At 41.5% G+C, this 21,644-nt stretch overlaps 1 protein-coding gene across 4 annotated transcripts; it reads left to right on the top strand.

Annotated features, from left to right (window-relative positions):
- Positions 1-395: 395 nt before the first annotated feature.
- On the top strand, positions 396-20,625 carry LOC124061102 (regulator of G-protein signaling 8-like). 4 transcript variants are annotated; one of them, XM_046392645.1, is made up of 5 exons: positions 396-702; positions 12,062-12,175; positions 13,313-13,374; positions 16,938-17,104; positions 17,622-20,623. In XM_046392645.1, the coding sequence occupies exons 2-5, from the start codon at positions 12,075-12,077 to the stop codon at positions 17,814-17,816; spliced, it is 525 nt and encodes a 174-aa protein (XP_046248601.1). In that variant the 5' UTR covers positions 396-702; positions 12,062-12,074; the 3' UTR covers positions 17,817-20,623. The 4 variants fall into 4 exon arrangements, with proteins under 4 accessions (XP_046248601.1, XP_046248600.1, XP_046248599.1 ...); XM_046392644.1 differs by having other exon boundaries at positions 399-702; positions 12,065-12,175; positions 17,622-20,622; XM_046392643.1 differs by lacking the exon at positions 396-702 and adding an exon at positions 10,482-10,590 and having other exon boundaries at positions 12,065-12,175.
- Positions 20,626-21,644: the final 1,019 nt, after the last annotated feature.

The raw sequence follows: 21,644 nt of genomic DNA, 5'->3' as shown, positions 1-21,644 counted from the left end.
AAGAAACTGTTGTGATTTTAATTAATGTCTTAATTAACACTCCAATCCAGTTTTTAGTCCTGTCATTACTCTCATGTTTTTTTTTCACATGTTCTAATGATTGTTTATCAAATATAGTTTCTAAAAAGTCAGCACAGTCAAAAATATCATTTACCAATTACCAGTTCTGATGGATCAGATAAAATGAATGTAAATCAATTAGTCGACTGGGTCTTTCAGCACAAAAGCAAATATGTTCATCATCACGTAGTTTCCAGTCTTTTTACGACCTCCACACCAACCCCCATCCTCCCTCCTGCACGGAACATTTACGTCTCCATCTCTTCAACCACAACATCATCCAGCAGCACTTCTGCACTTGACAGATGTGTTCATGTTGTCCTTGGAGAGTTCCCTGTGGAAACAAAGCCCTGTTCCACCTCCGTCTCTCTCTGATTCCTCCCCCCTCTGCTTCTGCCTCCATCCATCTCCACTGCCCCCCACCCCCCGATTTCACGCCACTGAGCATGCCGCGTGTAGCTCCCACTCGCTGGCATCACAAACGCTAGATATCTTCAGTTCTGAGCTGTGCAGATTCATAGAAATACACACCAGTGTTTGCTAGACGGAGGCTGCGTTCTGGCGAAACACAGGCTGGGGAGAGGCAGTGATAAGAAAGAAGGAGAGGAAGAGTCCAGCAGCTCAGTACACACCGGACTCAAGGTAAGGATCCATATTCATCTACTGGAATGACAAAGAGTTATGTAATTCTGCTGTGGACACAGAGCTCTGGGCATTATGTGGATCTTTGTCATTGTTAATGGTTTATGGGAGTGATTATTATCTGCCGCTTGAATGGAGGCTTACTGTCAAATAGGGGAAAACACAGCTGAAGAGGCAATGTGGCTAATATTAGAAACTGTAAACAAACTATCGCAGCAGAGAAATACATGCTCCGTGCAAGAGTGCCCTCCTGGTGTCTATCATCCAGCTAATCTTAGGAGAGTTTGTGTACAGTTTGTGCGGTTGCATGCCCAAATTTCTGCCTAAGTGATTGCTTATCATGCATGCTTTCAGTACCATTTCCTGTGAGCACTACTGAAAATCAGTTCACGCCCTCCCACCTTCCCCTCCCTGATGCTGAAAGCTCTGAGGGCTTTTCAGCCCAGTAAATGTCACTCACCAGAGCTATCAAAGATGGAGTAGGTCTTTGAAGCCCACACGAGTGCCACCTCAGTGTGAGGTGTCTCTAAACACCTCCGCAACACTTGTCTCAGGTTTGAACCCTTCTACTCCTGTTTGCCCTGTCTTTTTGTGTGATGGACCGTGATACTCATCATATTTCAGGTGTTAATTAGAGAGCATTAGAAGCACATGGATTTTATTACCTTTTTGCAGGGCCAAATTGACTGCTCAACCTGTTTCTGATCTTTTATTATATAACATATTATATATTTTATTATATATAAAACTTTAATTCCGCTCATGTCTACCAAAGCACATACAAACAGTCTCCTTCCATTTTTCTACCTTTCACAGTAAAAGTTTTAGACATGCATGATGTGCATACTGCTTACTAAGGAGGGGCCACTCAATAAAATAGCTTTGAACAGCAACATTCATCCATAAAGATAAGTACAAAACAGTTTAATGTATATTATATTATGTATATGTTTTTGGAGGACGTGTGGTTTGGACTCTTTGTTGCTTTACTTCCTTTGTTGCTAACAAAGGCCGTAAGATGGCCGTGGTTTGAAGGGGACCTGGCTTCGCAATGTTAACTATGCCTCTCGCTGGTTCTCATAAAACTTACTCTGATCAACAGACGTGATATCAATTCTGTTTTCATTGGGACCTTTGGTTTGGTCTGAAGCTGATCTACTGAACAGCTGTGTCTGTGAATGATCCAGAGGAACCAGAACAGTGATTGTGGAGAGACAATTTGCTGGTGTTTGTTAATGTAATTTTCAGTGCTGTGAGCACAAAGAAACAAAATTCTGTTCAGGGCCACTGAATTCAGGCTGCAGCAGAACTCTCAGATGTGGATATTTAAAAAGAAAATAAAACCCAAACTATCTGCGAGCTTAGAAGCAAGTGACTGAACCTGTTTTGAAGTTTGGCAAATTGGGCATGCAGCCAATACAAGAGTATACAAATTCTGCTGTGAATGGTTTACGAGATAATCGATTGTACTGTCACAGTGAGCAGCACCGTCGTCACCACATGCGGTGATTCCAGCAAGTAAGCAAGTGCGCTACTGTAACTCAACACTGCAAGTCAGTCTGTTCCCGCATATGACAACACAGATTCAAATCCTGCCAAAGAGCAATGCTTTTAGTAGTCAGAGCCACGGGCCTCGGAGCAGAGCCGCTTTCTGCAATGCAAAATAAATCCCTGGAACAAACTGATTACATAAATGGCTAAAGGCGGGATAAGCCATAAGAGGGATGCGCTCAGTACTCAGCACTTAAGGGAACAAAATCATATGTCCAGATTCAAAAACACACTTGAGTTCTGTTCACCTGTATCACACGGTTTGTTACGCGTGGTGATAAGGGTGGCTGGATATTTGCAGTGGATTAGCACATCCAACCAGAGTTTACAAACAGAAACAGATCATTTTGCTTATCTTTAGTCAGCCACAGGATTAAGAAATCACCTCTAGCCTTCCTGTACCTTAATATTACTAATATTATCTTTGTTCCTTGAGTCATGGAATATTTCTCCTTCACACTGCGCTGAATATTTTCAGTTCATTAGCACAGCCCAAATAAAGCACAAATAATTTCTCAGTGGTTAATTCTTATCCCACCCCAAGCAAGAAATTCAGCAGTACCACTCAGTCCAGGCGCATCCCGTCATGTGTGGATATGGCCTACAGTGAGGGAAAAATTCTAATTTTATCACCAAGCAAAATGTTCTCCAGAAGAGAATGAAGAGAAAGTCAGTGTTGTCGCCCTTATCGCCCTGAAACACAGCTGGCATCCATGTGCTTTTAATAGCCCCATCCAGCCGACAGGCAGGTTTACTTGAGTGTAATCTGACATTGCTCTGAGTCCACTTGGCTGAGGACTGGGAGGCCTCATTTGCCTTCCCTTTGGCCCTGAACTTCAAGTAGGCTATGGTGAGTTTTGAGATCTGTCAGAGGTGAAAGCAAAGATGCACACCAGCTTTATTATACAGAATATAAAGATTTCAATTGGCTTTCCATATTGTGATATGAGCTGATTGGGTGTCTAAACACACTGTGTTGAATAAAAGCTGGTGATTTTACTTTAGTTCAATAACTCAAGATCAATACCAACTGAAGAAATAAATGGTTCTACCAAAGTTCTGCCTTTGGTTTGTCCCAGTGGTGTTGCCATCCCTATCCAGTATCAAGTGGTGACATTGTTGACAGAGCTGTATGGCTCAGTCAAGTCAGCTAAAGTTTGACGTTTGGCTACTAAATGTATGTATTTTCTAATCACAAGTCAGAGAAACATCTCAACTATCAAGCAGCCTTAGTGTACTGAAAAGGTTTTTAAAAACTGAATTAGTGTCAAATATTCTAATTGGGGCGGCACGGTGGTGCAGTGGTTAGCACTGTCGCCTCATAGCAAGAGGGTTCCGGGTTCAAATCCTGGTCTGGGCCCTTCTATGTGGAGTTTGCATGTTCTCCCTGTGCCTGCGTGGGTTTTCTCCGGGTTCTCCGGCTTCCTCCCACAATACCAAAAACATGCACATTAGGTTAATTGGCTACTCTAAATTGCCCCTAGGTGTGAGTGTGAGAGTGTGTGGTTGTCTGTCTTTGTGTGTTGGCCCTGCGATTGACTGGCGACCAGTCCAGGGTGAACCCCGCCTCTCGCCCGTAGTCAGCTGGGATAGGCTCCAGCTCCCCCGCGACCCTGACGGATAAGCGGTATAGAAAATGGATGGATGGATATTCTAATTGACCGTCCTGCTACTATAAATTAGATGCACTGCTACTTTTTTCACACGCTTTGAACCGTGGTGCTTAAACAATGATGTGGCTAATTTATGGATTTTGCCTCAAGACGAAAGCGACATTGAGAGCGACAACAAAAGAGAGACTCACAACGTGGACACCTGCGTCTTATAGACAATTGCGGCCTATATATGTACAGTTTTTTTTCTTTTTAAATTTAGTGGGTGTGGCTTATGTTCAGGTGCGCTCAATAGTCCGGAAATTACGGTAATCTGTAATCACATAACTGTTAAACCTCATTTAATCTCCATTAGAAGAAACCAGTCATTGTTTATCAAGAATGATTAATTAATAATCTGTCCCAAGCTGCCCAAAACCTGCTTGGTGTTCCCAAACCAGCTGCTTGCCCATCACAGAGAGGCTGTCCACATCGAGGACAACCCAGACTGTCAAACCTGAGCCCAAAAGCAATGCAAGCAACACTGAGATAATAGTATCAAAATAACGATGGAAAACAAACTGGTACATTTATTTGATAATATTGCATATCAGGTGAATTGAAACATTAAACACTGCAGTGTTAATAAAAGCTTTTACATGTTTGTCAGTATAAGTCTGAAACATAAAAGTAGCAACAGCAGAGCACCTGCAGGCTGGAGACTAACATTAATCCAAATGAACATGAGGGAACCTGAGTGGAAAGAGGATAAAATTATAAACACAGTCATATTTGTGATGGGCGATCGTGATGGGCAGATGGGCGATCTTTTTCAGGTTAGCAAACAGGCTGCAGAGACAGATAATGTCCAGTGTCCCTGTAAGGTCTGCGCAGCGCAGTCCTATTCTCTTGAAGATTAAATTATAAGATGCTGAAGCTTGTGAACTACACACAAATAAATAGACAGAGGAGGACCTGTGACATTAATCCCACCTTGCATGAGCGTTCCTTTCTGACTAGAAAACAGATGAAAACAGTAGCAGGGCGTTATGGACTGAAAAGCCCCCGGGGAGGGCAGCTTTATCCCAGGCTGACCTGTCAGACTGTCAAGGTGAGCAATGCGCTCAGGTGTCACCACATGTGATGTACAGGATCTAAAGGAACACGATTCACTCATCTTTGACTCAGACTAAATAGTTTTCTCATATTATGTGCCTATTGATTGTAAGCAGAGGTGGACGCCATATTGGAAAAACATAATTAGACCGAATATTAAAATAGTGTACACATTTTGAACTGTTGTGGGACAAAGGGACAGATGTATGAAGCAACTGAGAAGAGACGGAAATCCACACAAAGACTGATGTGCTGTGAACACACACTGTTTTCATCGAAATCATCTTCCATTTTGTAATTCATGAATAAATGCAAGAAAGTTCTTAATGACCTGTTTCCAGAACAAAATATCTGCCTGCTGTATATTACAGCCTATGAGGATATAGACACACACACACACACACACACACACACACACACACACACACGTGTAGTCTACATCTATATATAGATAGATTTGGGTTATAGATACATGCAGTAAAGAAGTGCGAATGTACACATTGTGCCACATCGACTCAGTTATTTAACAATTTCATAACAGCTGCACATGTGACCATTACTCGTAAATGTGGTTTCATGTGAAACATGTTTATTAATTCATCACAAGTTCCTGTAAGCCATAATTAGCAGTGATTTGGTCATATTTTTTTTAATCAAATGACAAGAAGATGATCAATTATTCGATTTATCTTACTGTTATTGAATGAGTCTTTGACAAAATTATATTTTATGTGTGGGAACTGCATGCTTTATCTTCATCTGCACCATTTACTCATCTGACCTCAGGTCTGTTGCATTTTCTCATTATTTTCCCCACGCTGCATTCTCAGAATCGTTTTCTGAGCTGGCCTTGACACAACAGAACTGTGTTTACTGTAAACAGCAGTGATGAGTGTCCTCAGGCACAACACTTGTGGGAATATAAAATCACTTTAAACAAGTCTTGTCCCTTTAAAAAGATCTGTTGTCAAAAAAGGCTCATCATTCTCTCCCTCACCAACATTAAATCTCACTTTCGCTTCTGCATTGAGTTGCATTTTCTAGCAACACACACGCACACACACAAACACAAACACGTGTCAGAGAGAAGTGATGTTTGTTCGTAGCTGCAGGCGTTTCTGAATGAGAGCAGAAGCCAGCGACTCCTCAGGGCAGTGTGTGGCGGACGGTCCAGTCCCGAAACCCACCTGAGCCAGCTGAGCACAGCACACGTCTGCCAAGACAGAAATGTTCCTCCTTATGTTGTTCCTCATGGTAGCAACACATCAGATGGTCTGACACATACTTCTGTGGGCAGTCGGGTTTCCGCTCTCGGGTCGGGGCACACACAAATACACACACGCAAACACACAAGTGCAAGACCACAGTTGCGCTCGTGTGACTCAAGTTCCAAATCTGACGACTGTGGACCTGCCAAAAACGAATCGCTGGTCAGAGTCCATGGACGTCTTGTGATCTGAGTCACAGTGCATCTTAATTGGCCTGAAAAAAGCTAAAAGTGTGTCTTGGAATGAATGGAGAGTGTATGCTAGACAATGAATGTGATTACAAAGAGAAAAACAAAAGACTGTTAATATCCCTGAGGAACTTTATTCCTTCAGGGCAGGGTTCAGTTGAGTGTTTTTGACCCTGTGTATCCTAGAAAAGAAACAAATCAGGAAAACAAGGCCCCACAGCTACCAACACAGCTCAGCAGCTCTGCAGGGATCAGACCAATGAATGATCTTCTTTTAGTGTGTATGACAAATGGGAGGAGCCAGAGAGGCTGACACAACAAGTTCATGAATTCAAATTAATTAACTGATGTATCAGACATTAACAGACATTTGTGAACTATTTTACAGTGAACTCTAAAGGAATTGCTGGAAGGAATTGTTGGACAAACTCTCTTGCTGAGAGTTTGGTGAAAAGATATAAACCACATATAGATAGATAGGATACCGCACTCGGTCAATATGAAGCTGTTAGCTAGCTAGCTTAGCATAAAGCCCGAAAAACAGGAGGGAATATCTGGCTCAGTCGCTGTAATGTCTGCTAAAGTTTCACATAGCCAGAATCATGTATACATCGAATTACCGCTCTAAAATGACTGTTTTTCAATTTTTTTTCTTTCAGTCATTCTTACTAAGTGTTTATTAGCCCCTGGTGATAGTTTAGGTTAGTCAGGTTAAGGAGTTTTGATGGTTGTGGTAAACACGCTCCTATCAACAGCAGTTTTGATTTGTGTGCTGTATTTCAAATGTAAAGTATAAAGTTTTGTATAGGACTGCATTGGTACCACGATCACCAAAAAGTGTGCTATATTAAATCGTGATGATGTATGTTGGGAGACTGTCCCACATTTAGAACAAAAACGTGATCAGCTTTAACTGGATGCCACCCGAACTTTCCAAAAAATTCAACTTGACATGTTGCTATTTTTACTTGCAGTCAGCCGGAGTGAGAGCAGGGATTTGACCTGTACTTGAGTTGTTCTTTTAACTTGAGAGATGACAGCCCCCCCGCCCTCTCACTCACACACACACACACACACACACACACACACAGCATGTCTTTTTTCCTTCGCCTGATATGTGCACCTGTGTGTTCATGGATATAGTGTTCACCTGCTGGCAACGAGCATGGTTTTCATCATGATATGCATAACTGACAAAAAGAGACGAAACAAAAATAAAACCTCCTCTTGGAAATCAGCCTAATCTATTCATAGTCTTACAAACCTCGTTTCATAATCACTTTGCAGCGTGTCAGCTAACGCTACACATAGATGTAGAACTGCAGGGTGTCTTCTGTCAGAATCCAGAAATGAGGACATGGAGGGAAATCTGAAAACCTGCATTGCACCAAGTTAGGTAACATCAGAGAAAATGTTCACACACACACGCGCACACACAGACACAACTTCCATGATCTAGTTTTTTTTTACTTCTTAATCCACCAACCCCAATGGGCATCTCAGATCCCAGAGGACTGGCGGATGTAGTCTGTACTTTTAGATTCATGAGACGGACTTGAGTATATCTGAGACATTAGAGTGCTGTTGCCGTTTTTAGCCTCTTTCCTCCAGGAGCCGGCCTTGCTGCATGGCTGAATAGAACATATACTGCTTCCTCCTGACTACATGGATTTGTCAGGGATTTTTATAAATAGCTCAGCGGCAGCACGTGTCTGCACCATGCTGCAGACGAAGAATGCAGCTCGCAACAGCCACAGAGGCACAGATTTGTGAAAATGGAGGACAGAAGGCATAAGGAGTGTGTGTGTGTGTGTGGGGGGGGGGGGAATCATCTTATTGACAGATTTATCAACATGTCCACGTCTCTCCTCATCAACTTCACTTGATGACCTTTGTCTGCAGAAAAAGGCACATGCTGACACACATATAAATTCAACCATAATAAATGGCTGAAGGCTGTTTTCCATTTCCAGTATTAATGTATTAAAGCTGCTGGTCAGTGTGCCAGTATTAGTGCATATGTGTAGTGTATCATATATGTGTTCAAGCCTTATACAAATTCAAGGCCAGATATGCTGAGATGACATTCAAAGCACTGATTTCAGGTTGGCAGTGATATGTTGATGCACATGCCATCTGCGCTGCCTGGTCTCACCACGTGTGAGTAACACGTCACCAAGTCATTCTGTGTTATCACAACAAAATCTTTGCATTTATTCAGTGTCACGTATGAAGAATCCACACATGGAGGAGGTCGGGAATGACGGATGGATCAGACAAACAGAATTTTCATCCAGGAAACTGGATAACAGATGATCTTTTCCTAAATCTAAGTAGTTTTGGTGCCCAGTCTAACCAAACAGATGCCATTTGACGTTAAACTCTTAAGGATCAAACAGAAAAAGGAAAATACAGTGTGGCTCTTGTCCCTCATGCACCGCTGTTACCAAGGGGACTGATTTTCTTCCCTCCACATCATGACTTATTTTTGTCATATTTTATTTGTTAGAAGAAATGGACACATTGAGCTTTCATAACAATGTGCACTTCAGTCACATTCTTCTTTCTGCAGTAATTATTCCCCATCAGGAATATGATAAGATATTGCGATATGTATCCCAAAGCTATGAGACATGCAGCTGCATCATAGAACAGAGTAGGTTTAATTATGGAAATAATGACCAAGATGTCACCCCTGCTCATCTTACCAAGATGTATTCAAGTATCAATGTAACATATTAATTACAAAGCCTTGCTTTAATTGTTTTAATTGTTTGTTTTTTAGACTTTAAGTACTTACACTTGTGTTACACACTTTTAATTGTGGCGGCAGAGTTTTATCAAACGGGGGGGCATAAACGTTTTTTGGTCTCAAAAAAGGAAGGGCAGTATCATAAGTTTTATCACCGTGTGTGACAGTAAAGTCAACACTGCTATGCACTGCAGGCTTCATCATAACGTTTCATTGTTGGAGGTTCAGGCATTTAAAGTAATCTGCACTGCTTCATGAGTCATTATTATGATGCTGTATGGACTGCTGCAACACACTGAGTGCTTACTACAGCGGACTGTTGAGGTGTGTATAGGTAGCCATAATGCATTATAAGCCTGTCACTCAGCCTCTAATTTATAACCAGTCCAGAGCCTCCATAAGACCCTCGTTGTAAGTCACACCTGTGATGTTTTATGAGTGTTGATGCAGTGCATCAGAAAGCATTATGCGAGTTTATGTAGTGTAGCATTAAGAATGTGTCCACCCTGAATGTCCCCATAACACATTATAAACGGTGATTCTGTGACCCTCCTGGCTGAAGGGCTTTCAGAACACCAATATAACTCTTTTATAACCGTCCGTACGCCATGCAGAATTCTGACGTAAATCTCAGCCTTCTCCGGCTAACCTTAGCAAAGTCTCAGCCTGCTCTTAAAATATATCTGCCCATTATTTCTGCAAACCGCTCTGAAAATAACTTTTCATTAACAAATGAAGTGCACCTTGAGATTATGACTCACACAGACGATGAACTACCCTTCCAGTTCAGTGCATGTGCTTCATACATAACATCTGATGCATAACAGCGATGTTTCTAGGGCAGAAAGCATCACTGCATCCAAAACAAGCCGCAAAAACTTCAGTGTTGTGCTTCCTTGTACTTATTTAGATCTACTAGAAAAGCTTCTGTGGGACCATGTAAGCTATGAACACTCCATCCAAACCCAAACAAATGCTCGTCACTGTGGAGTGTGATGTTTTTTAAGACTCATGTTCTCTATTTACCTCTCTGATACTCACACTTAATGGAAAGAAGCAGAATGCTATTCAGTATTCATTTAAAAGCAATATCGGAAGCCTGGTATATTTGTCCAAGCCAAACACAAAAGCACATGTCTCTTTTCATGCACACACACACGCCTACACACACACACTTAGATAGATATATATATATTACCTCAAAACAACCTGTCGGAGATAAATTAAGAACAGAAGGCTTTGAAGCCTATTTATTCCAGCAAATGGCTTTGGGTTGGCTAATGAACTGTACATTTCATGCAATGTTCCCAATTCCAGGTGCAGGGATCAAAACAATCCAACGCTCCAACTCTGCTACTGAACTAACACCATCCAGGAGACAGCAACACTAAAAAGAACTTATGAAACAGAGGCTTTATGAGGTGAACGGACAAATATTATGAATGGGAGGCTGAATAAAGTTGTTGTTGTAAATTGTCATCTTCCATGTGATTACTCCAGAGACGTTTATATAACACATCTGTCACAAAACAAAAGAGAGAAGTGGGTTTGGCACAGGGGATGATAAAGTCTGTGAACTTTATTCTCTTGCTGCTTGCTCAACCTTAAAACAACGTGATGTTAATGAACCCTGAGTTTCACTACAGCAGATACATATCATCTTCATCACTGATTATTGTATGAGATAATATCTGCATTCTATTATTTTGATTTACAAAGGCCTCTTGTGAAAGTTGCCACAATTTATTATTTCTCTTCTTCAGTTTAAAACCACTGCCCACCAAAACTGATCTGAGGTCTGTGTAGCTCTAGTTGCCCTTCAGGAAAACGCTTGACTTCACTGCTTTCAAACGCCTAACATCTTACGGAATCAATTAAAGAGGACTTTCAAGTGATTAGGTAGCCAAGGTAATTTAATGGTCCAAAATGGTTGAAAAACAAAATAAAAGAATCCATTAAATCCATCCTCCATTAAAGCTTTCTGGAGTCAGATGAGAAGATAGATGCCACCTTCTTGGATTTTCCCAGAACATATTAACACCATTTGTCTTCAATCTGCCCATCTAATTTTCTTCATTAATTTTTGCTGTGAAGTAGACCTGTTTTTACAGAAATGTTTGGCCTTTGATGGAGCATCTTGACAACCATACCCCATCTGGAGTGAGTCATGTGTCCCAGAGGCAAAGTACTGACAAACAGTACATGACAGCAGCAGAGTACCAATAAGACGGGACAGCTTGTGACGAGAGACGGGGAGGTGGTTCATGTGGTACATTTTATTTGGTGCAAGAATTTATGATCACAGTCGCAATTAGGGGCCATTGGAAAGCAACAGTTAGTCAGGTGAAGTTTCTTATTTTATCTGCTCTATGCACATAAGCCTCTTGGATTTTGAAGCCTAAATGTTGGCAGGTATGCATCTACAGAAGTAAAATACGGAGAACACAGAGCTGTGAAGCCTACTGTGAGTTAAAGCAATCAGACAGAGTACTGCCCCCCGTTTCTCAGCCTCCACGCTGCTACATTGTGCATTAGAGGTTTTCTTAAATTCTCAAACCCAAACTGGATGTGACATTGGGATGCATGAAAGTCCCTTCTGCATGAGGCAGATCCATACTGCATCAGCTTTTTGCACATGGAGTTACACCTGCTGTCTGCATCAAGTCTGGACAGTCTTATCTCCCTGAATCCTATTTCTTCTTCATGAGTTCTCTTAACAGCATTTAGAATCTTATGCATAGTCTAAATATCTAAATGAGGAACCCAGCTTAGCAACAGCAAGAATATGACGGCAGCAGCACGATTTGTCAGTTGTATGCTGAGGTGTTGAGTCAGAAGAAAACTTCAACTATTGTGTTTCATTTTTTCTTTTATTTCTTTCTTTTTTGTCAGCAGGATCAGCACCATGAAGACCAGACTAGGTTGCCTGTCCAACAAATCTGACTCTTACAGCGACTTCTCTGAGTTCCTGCCTCCTGCCCATGAAACCACAGCCAGGTGTCTGAAGTGAGTCTGCCAAAATAAAGAAATCCTGTTCCCAACCTGTGCTACTACAAGCAAATTAAAACTCAAGCTTCTGTTGTGTTAACTAACACTCAGAGTCTCAACGTGTTATGAAATGGAGTTAAAAATTAACAAGCTTTTCGAGGAAAAGCTGTGCTCTTTAAAACATTTTATTAGTTGGCAGTATTTTACTGGGAATTTCCATGTGTTGCACTCCTGACAGCCACAGCCACACATATGAGCAGTTCAGCCTTCTGTTCTTCTTCATCCTGACTATTTGCTGAGTACAATTTCTTTCTGTTTTTGCATTTTTTGTTCAATAAATTTTTGTTTCTGCAGCGTCCAGCCTTCAGAGGACACTGCGAATGTTTGCCAACAGAGAAACATTTCTCTCAGTGCTGATTGATTTGGGTTCAGCTTACCAGTCTGTGACATATATTAAACACAACCATTTGTACTGATGAGGTCAGTAGTTAAGCTCATCAATACCTTGATTTGAAGACGTCATACTGTAAATAACGTATGGGTGGTAAACTTACTTGTGGTGAAGTTCTAACAATAAGAATCAGTCCAGTCAACAGAATAAATGTTGGCATTGTGCATTTTACTTTACATTTCAATTGTATTTTGTGACGGTGCTCTGCTAAAGGTCCAGTTAGGTTCAGAATATCATTTTTGGGTGCGATAAAGATGGATGCAAAATGTACCAGCAGAATGATCTGATTGGTTGGTTGGTTGAGGTGGTCTCAAACAGTGGTCTCCTGCTTGGCACCACCAACCTCTCCACATCCTGATGAGATAATGACGTGATATACATGTAATCAAAGCGTGACATGACATGTCGTAGAAATGTTGATTTGATGTGTTTGAAGCATACAAAACATATCTGTGATTGGAACATGAAAGGTTCAATTCCAACGTTTGATTCAGGCTGCTGTGCTGGATTATTACTGTGAATTTAAGCAGACTTAAAGTACCTTAACAACTTCAAGCGGAAGAGCAGCTGTGAGCCAAGGACAAATCATGCATTAAACTCAGCTGTCCTTCAATAATACATACAGTTGCATGTTGTGTTAAAAATGAATGAAAGCTCACTGGTTGGTTGGCATCTTGCTCAGGCTTTGGCTTTCTCTCCATCAGACTATCAACGGATGAGGTCGTTCGATGGTCAGAATCGTTGGATCACCTTCTCTCCCACAAATGTAAGTGGACGTTTTCTATTTTTAAGAGGGAACAGTCTCTGCGGCACAAGTCACATACAGCCCGCATCGAGAAAATTAATGTCACCTCATTTCAGTGGTAAAATGGAGCTTTTCTTATTTCCTTAATAGTTTCTGTTTTTTCATTTAGCACAAGTCCATTTTCTCCCCTTCAAGCCCGCCTTATGTAATGTTCTCATTTCTACTGCATAATGAGTCACATACTTGTCTGTGACCATCCCCTCCGACCAAACTCACACACTGGCACAGACAAACATCCATATGCACAAACTGGTCATGCATTTCTTTTCTAGCAACTAACAAGCGATATGACGTGGCGAGGAAAAACTTTCTAGTATGCTCTAGTAATATAACCACCAGGTCATGTGGAGGACAGATGGTATCATTTGAGTTATTTCGAGATTTTTGTCAGCATGTTAAGAATTTAGCATCAATTTAACTACTGTAATTATTTTGTTTCTACAATATCAGGAAATAGTGAATGATGCCCAGCGAACTTTCCCAGAGACTGATGTTGCATCCTGAAATAGCTTGCTTGAAATAAAACCGAGAAAAGCAGCAAATGTTCACCTTACATAAGTTGGAGCTAGTGGACAATTTTTTTAAAATGCTTGATCAATGCTTTAAATTATAAACAAATTATTGAAATAGCCAATTATGTCTTTTTCAGTTTTGCTAAAGCATTAATCAAACTCTTTCTTTTGTCACTTGTGAGAAAATCATTATCATCAATTTGAATGAAAGTCCTCCAACTGCCACTTTTCCTTTCCTTTTCCACACACAAGTGCTCTTTAATTTAATTTAATTATTTTTTTGGTAAAGTCACACACACATTTCTCTGTTAACAAAAGGACTTACAGACAGCCAGGAATGAAGGTAAGCTGTAAACATTCAGCACTTACATGAACATTATCTGTTTTGTTCAGATAAAGGCTCGGACATAACACCTCGCTTTGACACATAACCATTAGAAAGCTAATGTCACCCGTTTGTTACAGAGCCAAGAATAAGGCCTTCCCCCGGCGGCGGGAGCGCCATACACCTGCGTATCCTGTTTCAATTGACCAAGCATTAGAGAGATGAAGTGCAGCATGTACATGAATGCACACACACACACACACACACACACACATTACATAAGTGATGTCAAAGCAATAGGAACACAGTACTGAATGTTCCTTTGATAGGATATTGCATTCACCTCGACATAATTTCATTTAAAAGGAACAAATGGCGTATTATTCCTACACCTGGCTGTATTTAGTGTCACTCCTCAGTGTGGAAAGCTGATTGTGTGTGTGTGTGCTGGGGGTCTGACCTGTGCACAATTTCAGCTGTTACATGTCTTGTTAGTGCAAGAACATTGTGTGAGGTTGACCAGCAGCAGTGCCGCACTTTTCAGGCGTATTATGTCAGGGTTACAGGGTTGATATCTTAATTTCATGTTTGTCCAGAGCACAGAAGACATGTTGTAGCACCAGTGTATTTTTGTAAATAATATCTTGGCTGGTCCCGGTGTATGATCACTCCTGAGTTTCAGGTGATTGGCTCAGCCTCAGCTGCCATGCTTTGTGCTTATTACTCCCAGCTGCTCTTAATTGCTCTGAGGTATTTAAGCTTGAGCCTCTGGAGTCAGTTCATTAAGCTACCTTGCTACGCTGACAGAGTTTCTTAGGTAGAATTTGACTCAGTCTTCACCTTTAGCACCTTTAGCATTTTTGCTGTGCCTTCTTCCGAGTCCCTCACTCATGCTTGATCTTAGCCAACACTTTAAAACCACCACAGTCAAGCACCTGTTAAGCTGCCTCAATACTTGAATAGTCTTTGTCTTGTGATCACTCCTGAGTTTCAGGTGATTGGCTCAGCCTCAGCTGCCATGCTTTGTGCTTATTACTCCCAGCTGCTCTTAATTGCTCTGGGGTATTTAAGCTTGAGCCTCTGGAGTCAGTTCATTAAGCTACCTCGCTGCACTGACAGAGTTTCTTAGGTAGAATTTGACTCAGTCTTCACCTTTAGCATGCTTGCTTTTTGCTGTGCCTTCTTCCGAGTCCCTCACTCATCCTTGATCTTAGCCAACACTTTAAAGCCACCACAGTCAAGCACCTGTTAAGCTGCCTCAATACTTGAATAGTCTTTGTCTTGTGTCTGCTTTCAGGTCAACTCTGATAAATCAAATAATCCAGTTATTTTTGTGTTTTATAACCATTAGCGTTATGAAACAATGTGTTCACAAAGTGAGTCCCCATTTGTTTGTAGTTTGTGGTATGAGCACATAAGAGACACAACTGAAGATGAGGCTGGGACAGTCTAACAGAAGAATGGAGGTTCACCCTCCAATGACTCTCCTGTACCTTTCAGTCTTGGTTTCTCTTGAATTTCAGGTGCCAATCAAGGTTTCTTATCAGGGGACTCTTTTGAATATTTAACCGAGTTCTCACAAATTACGGAACTTAAAAGAACTTTGCTACTCCTGTCCAAAGTCTTCACAGCTGTACATGCAAGGAATTTAAATTAATGTGGGGAAGTTCTCAGTACTGCTCTGAGAGCTTCTCCATCATGTTGTCATCCCAGGATGTCAGCATCGCCTCAGCATCTCATCCAGATGCACAGGATACCCTTTAGTACCCGTGTGCAACATGCAAAGCATTCCTGCCACGACCCTTTTCAAACACATCTTTGACCCACCACTCAGCCCTGGCCTCGTCCCTTCTGAGGACTTCCTCACTGCAGAAACTACGCCATGCGTGTGGACAGGTTTAAAGCCTTGTGCGTCTCATACAGTCGCTACTGTGATGAAGCACCGACAGGTGTGACAAAATGGTGGTATTTCATACCCAGGAAACGAGACTGAGCTGGCTGCTCACTAAGTGTGTTGCTAAGGAGAAAATTCTTCCATCCAATTTCCAGAAAGTTCAAGCAGACAGGAGGGATCGCTGCTGGAAGATTCCCTGTTGCCTGTGATGTCTGATTTCCTCTTGTGTTACCACAGTTATTTAGGGACTTCTTCAAAGCAGCCCTGTGTGTGTGTGTGTGTGTGTGTGTGTGCACTCATTAGAATGTGTGTTTCTGTATGAGTAATGTTGTTCATATGCGCAGATGGACCATCCCCGTAGCGCTGCCCAGCTTTGTTAGGTAAACAGCAGAAATGAGAGACGACATGTCAACGTGACATGAGCCAAAGAAAAACATGCCCTTCCTCTATGTTATCATCAGCAGGGAGCCCATTAATTGATCGGTTATCTCGACTGAAGATGGAAAAAAAAGATCTCTTTGTGGGAGTATTTTGTTCCGACTTGTTTGTTCTAATCATGAGCTCCGTTTCCCGCTTACGGGAACAAGAGGTTGATGGTTAGCCTGTTAACACGTGATCAAGCTACTTTATGTTGAAGCAAAAAATAAATCATCCATAGAGGAGGGAGTCCTCAGCTCCTGCACAGAAATACACACAGCACTGCAGCATCAATCATGCTTTTCAAGTGTTTGCTTTTGTTGTTTGTTTTTTTTTAACCCCCTCCCTTACTGAAGGATTCATTTGTCCTTTCCAGATGGCCTGGCTGCCTTCCGGACATTTCTGAAGAGCGAGTTCAGTGATGAAAATATCGAGTTTTGGATGGCCTGCGAGGAGTACAAAAAAATCAAGAGCTCAACAAAGCTTGTATCAAAAGCAAACAAGATCTTTAAGGAATTCATTGATATTCAGGCACCAAGAGAGGTGTGTGTGTGTGTGTGTGTGTGTGTGTGTGTTAATCAGTGACATTTGTCAAACATGAGAAATGTCATCGTAAAAACTTCCACACTGTGCAAAAGTTTACCAAAACTTTAATGTGACATAAGCTTATTGGGCGTCAATATTTTTATTATTTTATTTAACTACTCATTTACTTCCAGCATTGGTTACCCCTGTTACTGCGTGTCCTCAACTAAACCATCAAATAGCTAATTTGTCATTGCCCTCCCAAATGAAACGAATCGGCTTTGTTTGACCTGCCACTGCAGACATGGATATTTGGTGAAGGCTGTAACTTGGTTAGAGCTGTTGAAATACTGCAGTCAAGGTGAAACAAAAGTTACACGTCCAAGTCACAAGTCGGTTCATCAGTCAACCCCAACATCCACTCTGAGATTGTACAACTCTGGGGGTAATGTTGCTGTGCGTGACTGATGATTTGATTTGAAGAAGGTGAGCTTCTCCCTTCAAAAATGTGTATTTACTCTCATTATCTCGGCAGGTAAACATCGACTACCGCACCAGAGAAAAAACCAGGCAGAGTCTGGAGGATCCGTCCCCTGCCAGCCTCAATGAAGTCCAGGCTAAAATCTACAGCCTCATGGAGAGAGACTCCTACCCACGATTCCTCAGGTCCAAGATGTACCAGGACATGGTCAACAGGGCTCATGCACAAGGACAGCGGAGGTCCGTTTAACGCAATCTGAAGCTCACAGAGGGAGTAGAACTGGACCTGTACTGTAAATCATCCATTAACCCTGTGACATCATCTCTGAATACTGTGAATCTGCGAGGATGGACCGACATGCTTGACTGTTTCCTTTTGTTGACACCAGCTCCATGCATGCAATCCCTCTCGAAAAGAGGTGTCTTAGTGGACAACACTGTACAATACTGAGAAAGACTGGATGGGGATAAGTTAATAGTTTTACCTCTACTTGGTGCTGGGCGATACCTGGAATAATAAGAAACGACCGTATGATGTGATGACTACATTTATCAGAATACACACATTCCTGTTTATATTCTTTTAAATGCATCATAAAATCAGACATTTAGCACATTATCATGTATCACCTACTGGTTTAACTAAAAACATTTAGAATTAAACCTACTCATTAAACTTTTTAAACTATACCACATGGGCCTCTCCAGACCTTGCCACAAACAGGCTGGTGAGAAGATTCCTCAGTCAAACTGAAACACACTCAATGAAATGAGTCACGCAGTGAACATATTCTTTATCGCCCAGCACTAGCTCTACTTATCTTCTGCTCTTTGTGAGACAGACACCGTGGTACGCAGGCAACTCCACTTGTTGTTGTAGTTTGTGTGTTTAAACCGAACAATAAAGTGAGTGAACACTTAATATCTGAAACTGTGCTAAACTTGACTGCACTTAGATATTATAATCCAGTGTATTGTCAACTCTTGCAGGTATTCTATGTGACATTAAAATGCAGAATACAGTGAAGGGTTGGGTTCATTTTTGCTTTCAGTTCAGGATGTGGAAAGGCGCTACAGTCCCTGAGCTTGTTCCACTGTATGTGGTACACAACACATCCTGTTGTTGTACCAATCATTTCATGGCTGCCAAGGATTCTGCAGTAATTGTCATTCATATCTTTTCAGGTGGACTTGATTGAAGCCATGCTATTGAACTACTGAACTCAGTGGCAGTAGTACCTTTGGATAGATTGGCCAAATAACTCATTATTTGTATGACATTTTGAAGTGCTGGCAAAAAGTAGCTAAAATATTTCACTAAAATGGAAATCACAGTTGATTTGTGTAACTAAAATGCATTTAAAATGTACAATATAATCAGTCAGTACTTCAATACTCTGCATATTAAACATCAGTGTCCCAATCCTGCAAACTGAGAGCAAGCCCAACCCCCACAGAATCTGTTCTGAGTTTAAAAAGAAAAAGGTGTTGTGCAGATTTTAGAAGTTATTTTTAGCATGATGCAATCCTCAGAATAACTATTTATATGTACAGTATGTTAAGACTGCAAAAAAAACAACCTAAATCTAGAATATGTCACTGACATTAAAATGTGTTTGACGTGTTCCCTCAGCATTTGCACTCCTCCTTTAAACCAAGGTGACTGAAAAGATTTCCTGAGTATTTCAGGAGGGCCAATATTTTCTTTATTGCATGTGTACCTTTAGGCCAAACTTGGCTGCCAACATATCACCCTATATGCTGTGGTACTGTGTTCCTCACGAATGTGACCTCCCCCCACTATATTTTGTGATTAAAAATGAATCTGCATCCTTATTGTGTGCACTGCGTGACTTCATTCTCATGATGCAAAAAGGGTATTACAGCGATGAAAATGCATTCATCCACTCATCAGACAGATTGACCTCGATTCCAGTGCCATTTCATAACAGCAAGGAAACAAGACATAAATACACAATACACAATAAATAATCTTACAAATGAAAACCCAACCCTGAATCTGGGCTGATTCATCATTCTATTGCAAAATTCATTTTTGGACAAGAGATTTAGGATTGTAACGTCTGTGTTCCCATTCTACAGGGATAAATAGCAGGCGAGGAACGTAATGAAAACAACGGGCTGAACAAAGTGAAATCGCAGGGACTCGGAGTCTAAAACTTTACATTTAGTCGCATCCTCGGTCAGACGCTGCCGCTGCTTTAACTGCGATGAGTCACAGAAAGTAAGAGAATGACTAAAAACAGAACAACCAACATTCTATTTCCATCTGCTCACAAGAAAACCACAGCTCCTTGCTAGTATCTGGGGCACCAGTGGGATGGACTCGCCCATGTGACATTGCACATCCATTAACTTTGCTGCTGTTGTCGATGTATTAGTCACTCAGGGAATGAGGAGCAGGGCGAATGTGGGACAGCGTCCTGCTCGCTAGACACAACACATCTATCTGGGCCAGCACACTGCAAACACACACACCTCGCTGTGGAAGAGATTGCAAGCCGAGCGTGGACTCCTGTCTGTGGCGATGAAAGTGCCAAGCGCACTGAACAGAGAGCGAGTAACCCATGTGTAGGTGCTGCTGCCTTTTCGTTGGGATCAGTTATCAGTGCTGATGCTGCCCTGCTGTCACTCCGTCTTTCACATGGGCCTCCGTCCAGTGGCAGCGCTCGGCTGTGCAAGTCTCACAACGATTTGAAAAGCCTTTTTATGGCCACAGTGTTTAAAGTAAAAAAAACTTCTTCTTTTAACTGATTTTATACAAAGACAGAAGAAGATTGGATTGTTTTTAACTGACGGCAGCTAATGTAAAACACGATTTTATATTGATAGAAGTGTCTTTGTCAGTCCATCCCCTTGTTTCTCTCCTCTCCTACAACTGCACCTCTCTGTCTCCATCTCTCTGGATCTTTCCGGTCTCTATCAATAGTAAACACAGTACCCATGGTGCAGCGCTGCCCTGATCACTATGGATCACAGGGAGGACGAGAAGGACAGTTGATTACTCGTCCTGTTCGTCTCTGAGACAAACAACAGAAGCAGTGCAGGGAAAAAACAGCAAAACAAATTTGGTTCTGGCCCATTTCAGAACAGAAAGTATTACCAGACACTGAGTCTCACGTGACTGTGATGATGTAAGGTGTTGCTCTGCAACTCTACAGAGAATTTTAGCCACGTTCCAGCTTGATGTGGCATTAAGAAACTGGTTCCTAACAGACGCTATACGAGCTGGTAGCTCTAAGAGCTCTAATGGCTTTTAAAGCTCTAACACAAGACACAAACCTCTTCTTAGACAGTAGTCTGTTCACCCTGATGATTAACTGAATCACCAGAGAGAATGCTGGATGTACATTTCAGTTTTTTAATTTTATGTTGTGACAACGTTGTGCTTATGTTGTGTTTACATTCAGACACAAAAATACCTTGGTTAGGAAACAATCATGTTTTGACTGATAAAACCTGGATTTGTCTTCACGGACTTGGCTGGAAAAGTCCCCGTGTCTCTTTCAAAAATATCTGCTACTGCTGCCACAAACTGAAAGCTGAAAAAGTCTTGGTGTCTCGCTGAAGAAATATTGAGTCATGAGAAGAGACAGTCTGCTGCTGGGCCCCCAACTCACTTCAGCCCCTCAAGATGAGGACCTCATATACTTACAATATCACATATGGCCTTTCAGAAATGTTACTGCTATGTAACATATCGGTGGTTCAGAATGTTTTTTATGCTAATTGGGCTTTTATTTGTTACATTTTTTTCTTAAGGAAAAATTATGTCCATTATTTTATAAAAATCCCATGTTTCCAAGTACCACATGGCATCTGAGTTCGAGGCCAATTATAATACAGGGAAATAAAGATACTGCAATTCAGCATTAGCTGAAGCTGTTTCAGCATGCTAAATCATGTCATTGCATGTTGTCATTTTTGACATCTTTATGCTGATCCTTATTAAATCAAACTCTCATATTCCCATTGTAGTGGATTGTCCGCTTTTGTGTTCCCTCCTTATTTTTAGCTACAAACAACAGTCTCTGGGAATAACAGTACCTGCTGCTCC

The sequence above is a fragment of the Scatophagus argus genome, chromosome 6 (assembly GCF_020382885.2).
Source record: "Scatophagus argus isolate fScaArg1 chromosome 6, fScaArg1.pri, whole genome shotgun sequence".
Classification (NCBI taxonomy): Eukaryota; Metazoa; Chordata; class Actinopteri; family Scatophagidae; genus Scatophagus; species Scatophagus argus.
Note: the sequence above shows the minus strand (reverse complement) of the source record. Positions and strands in the feature narration are given on the sequence as shown.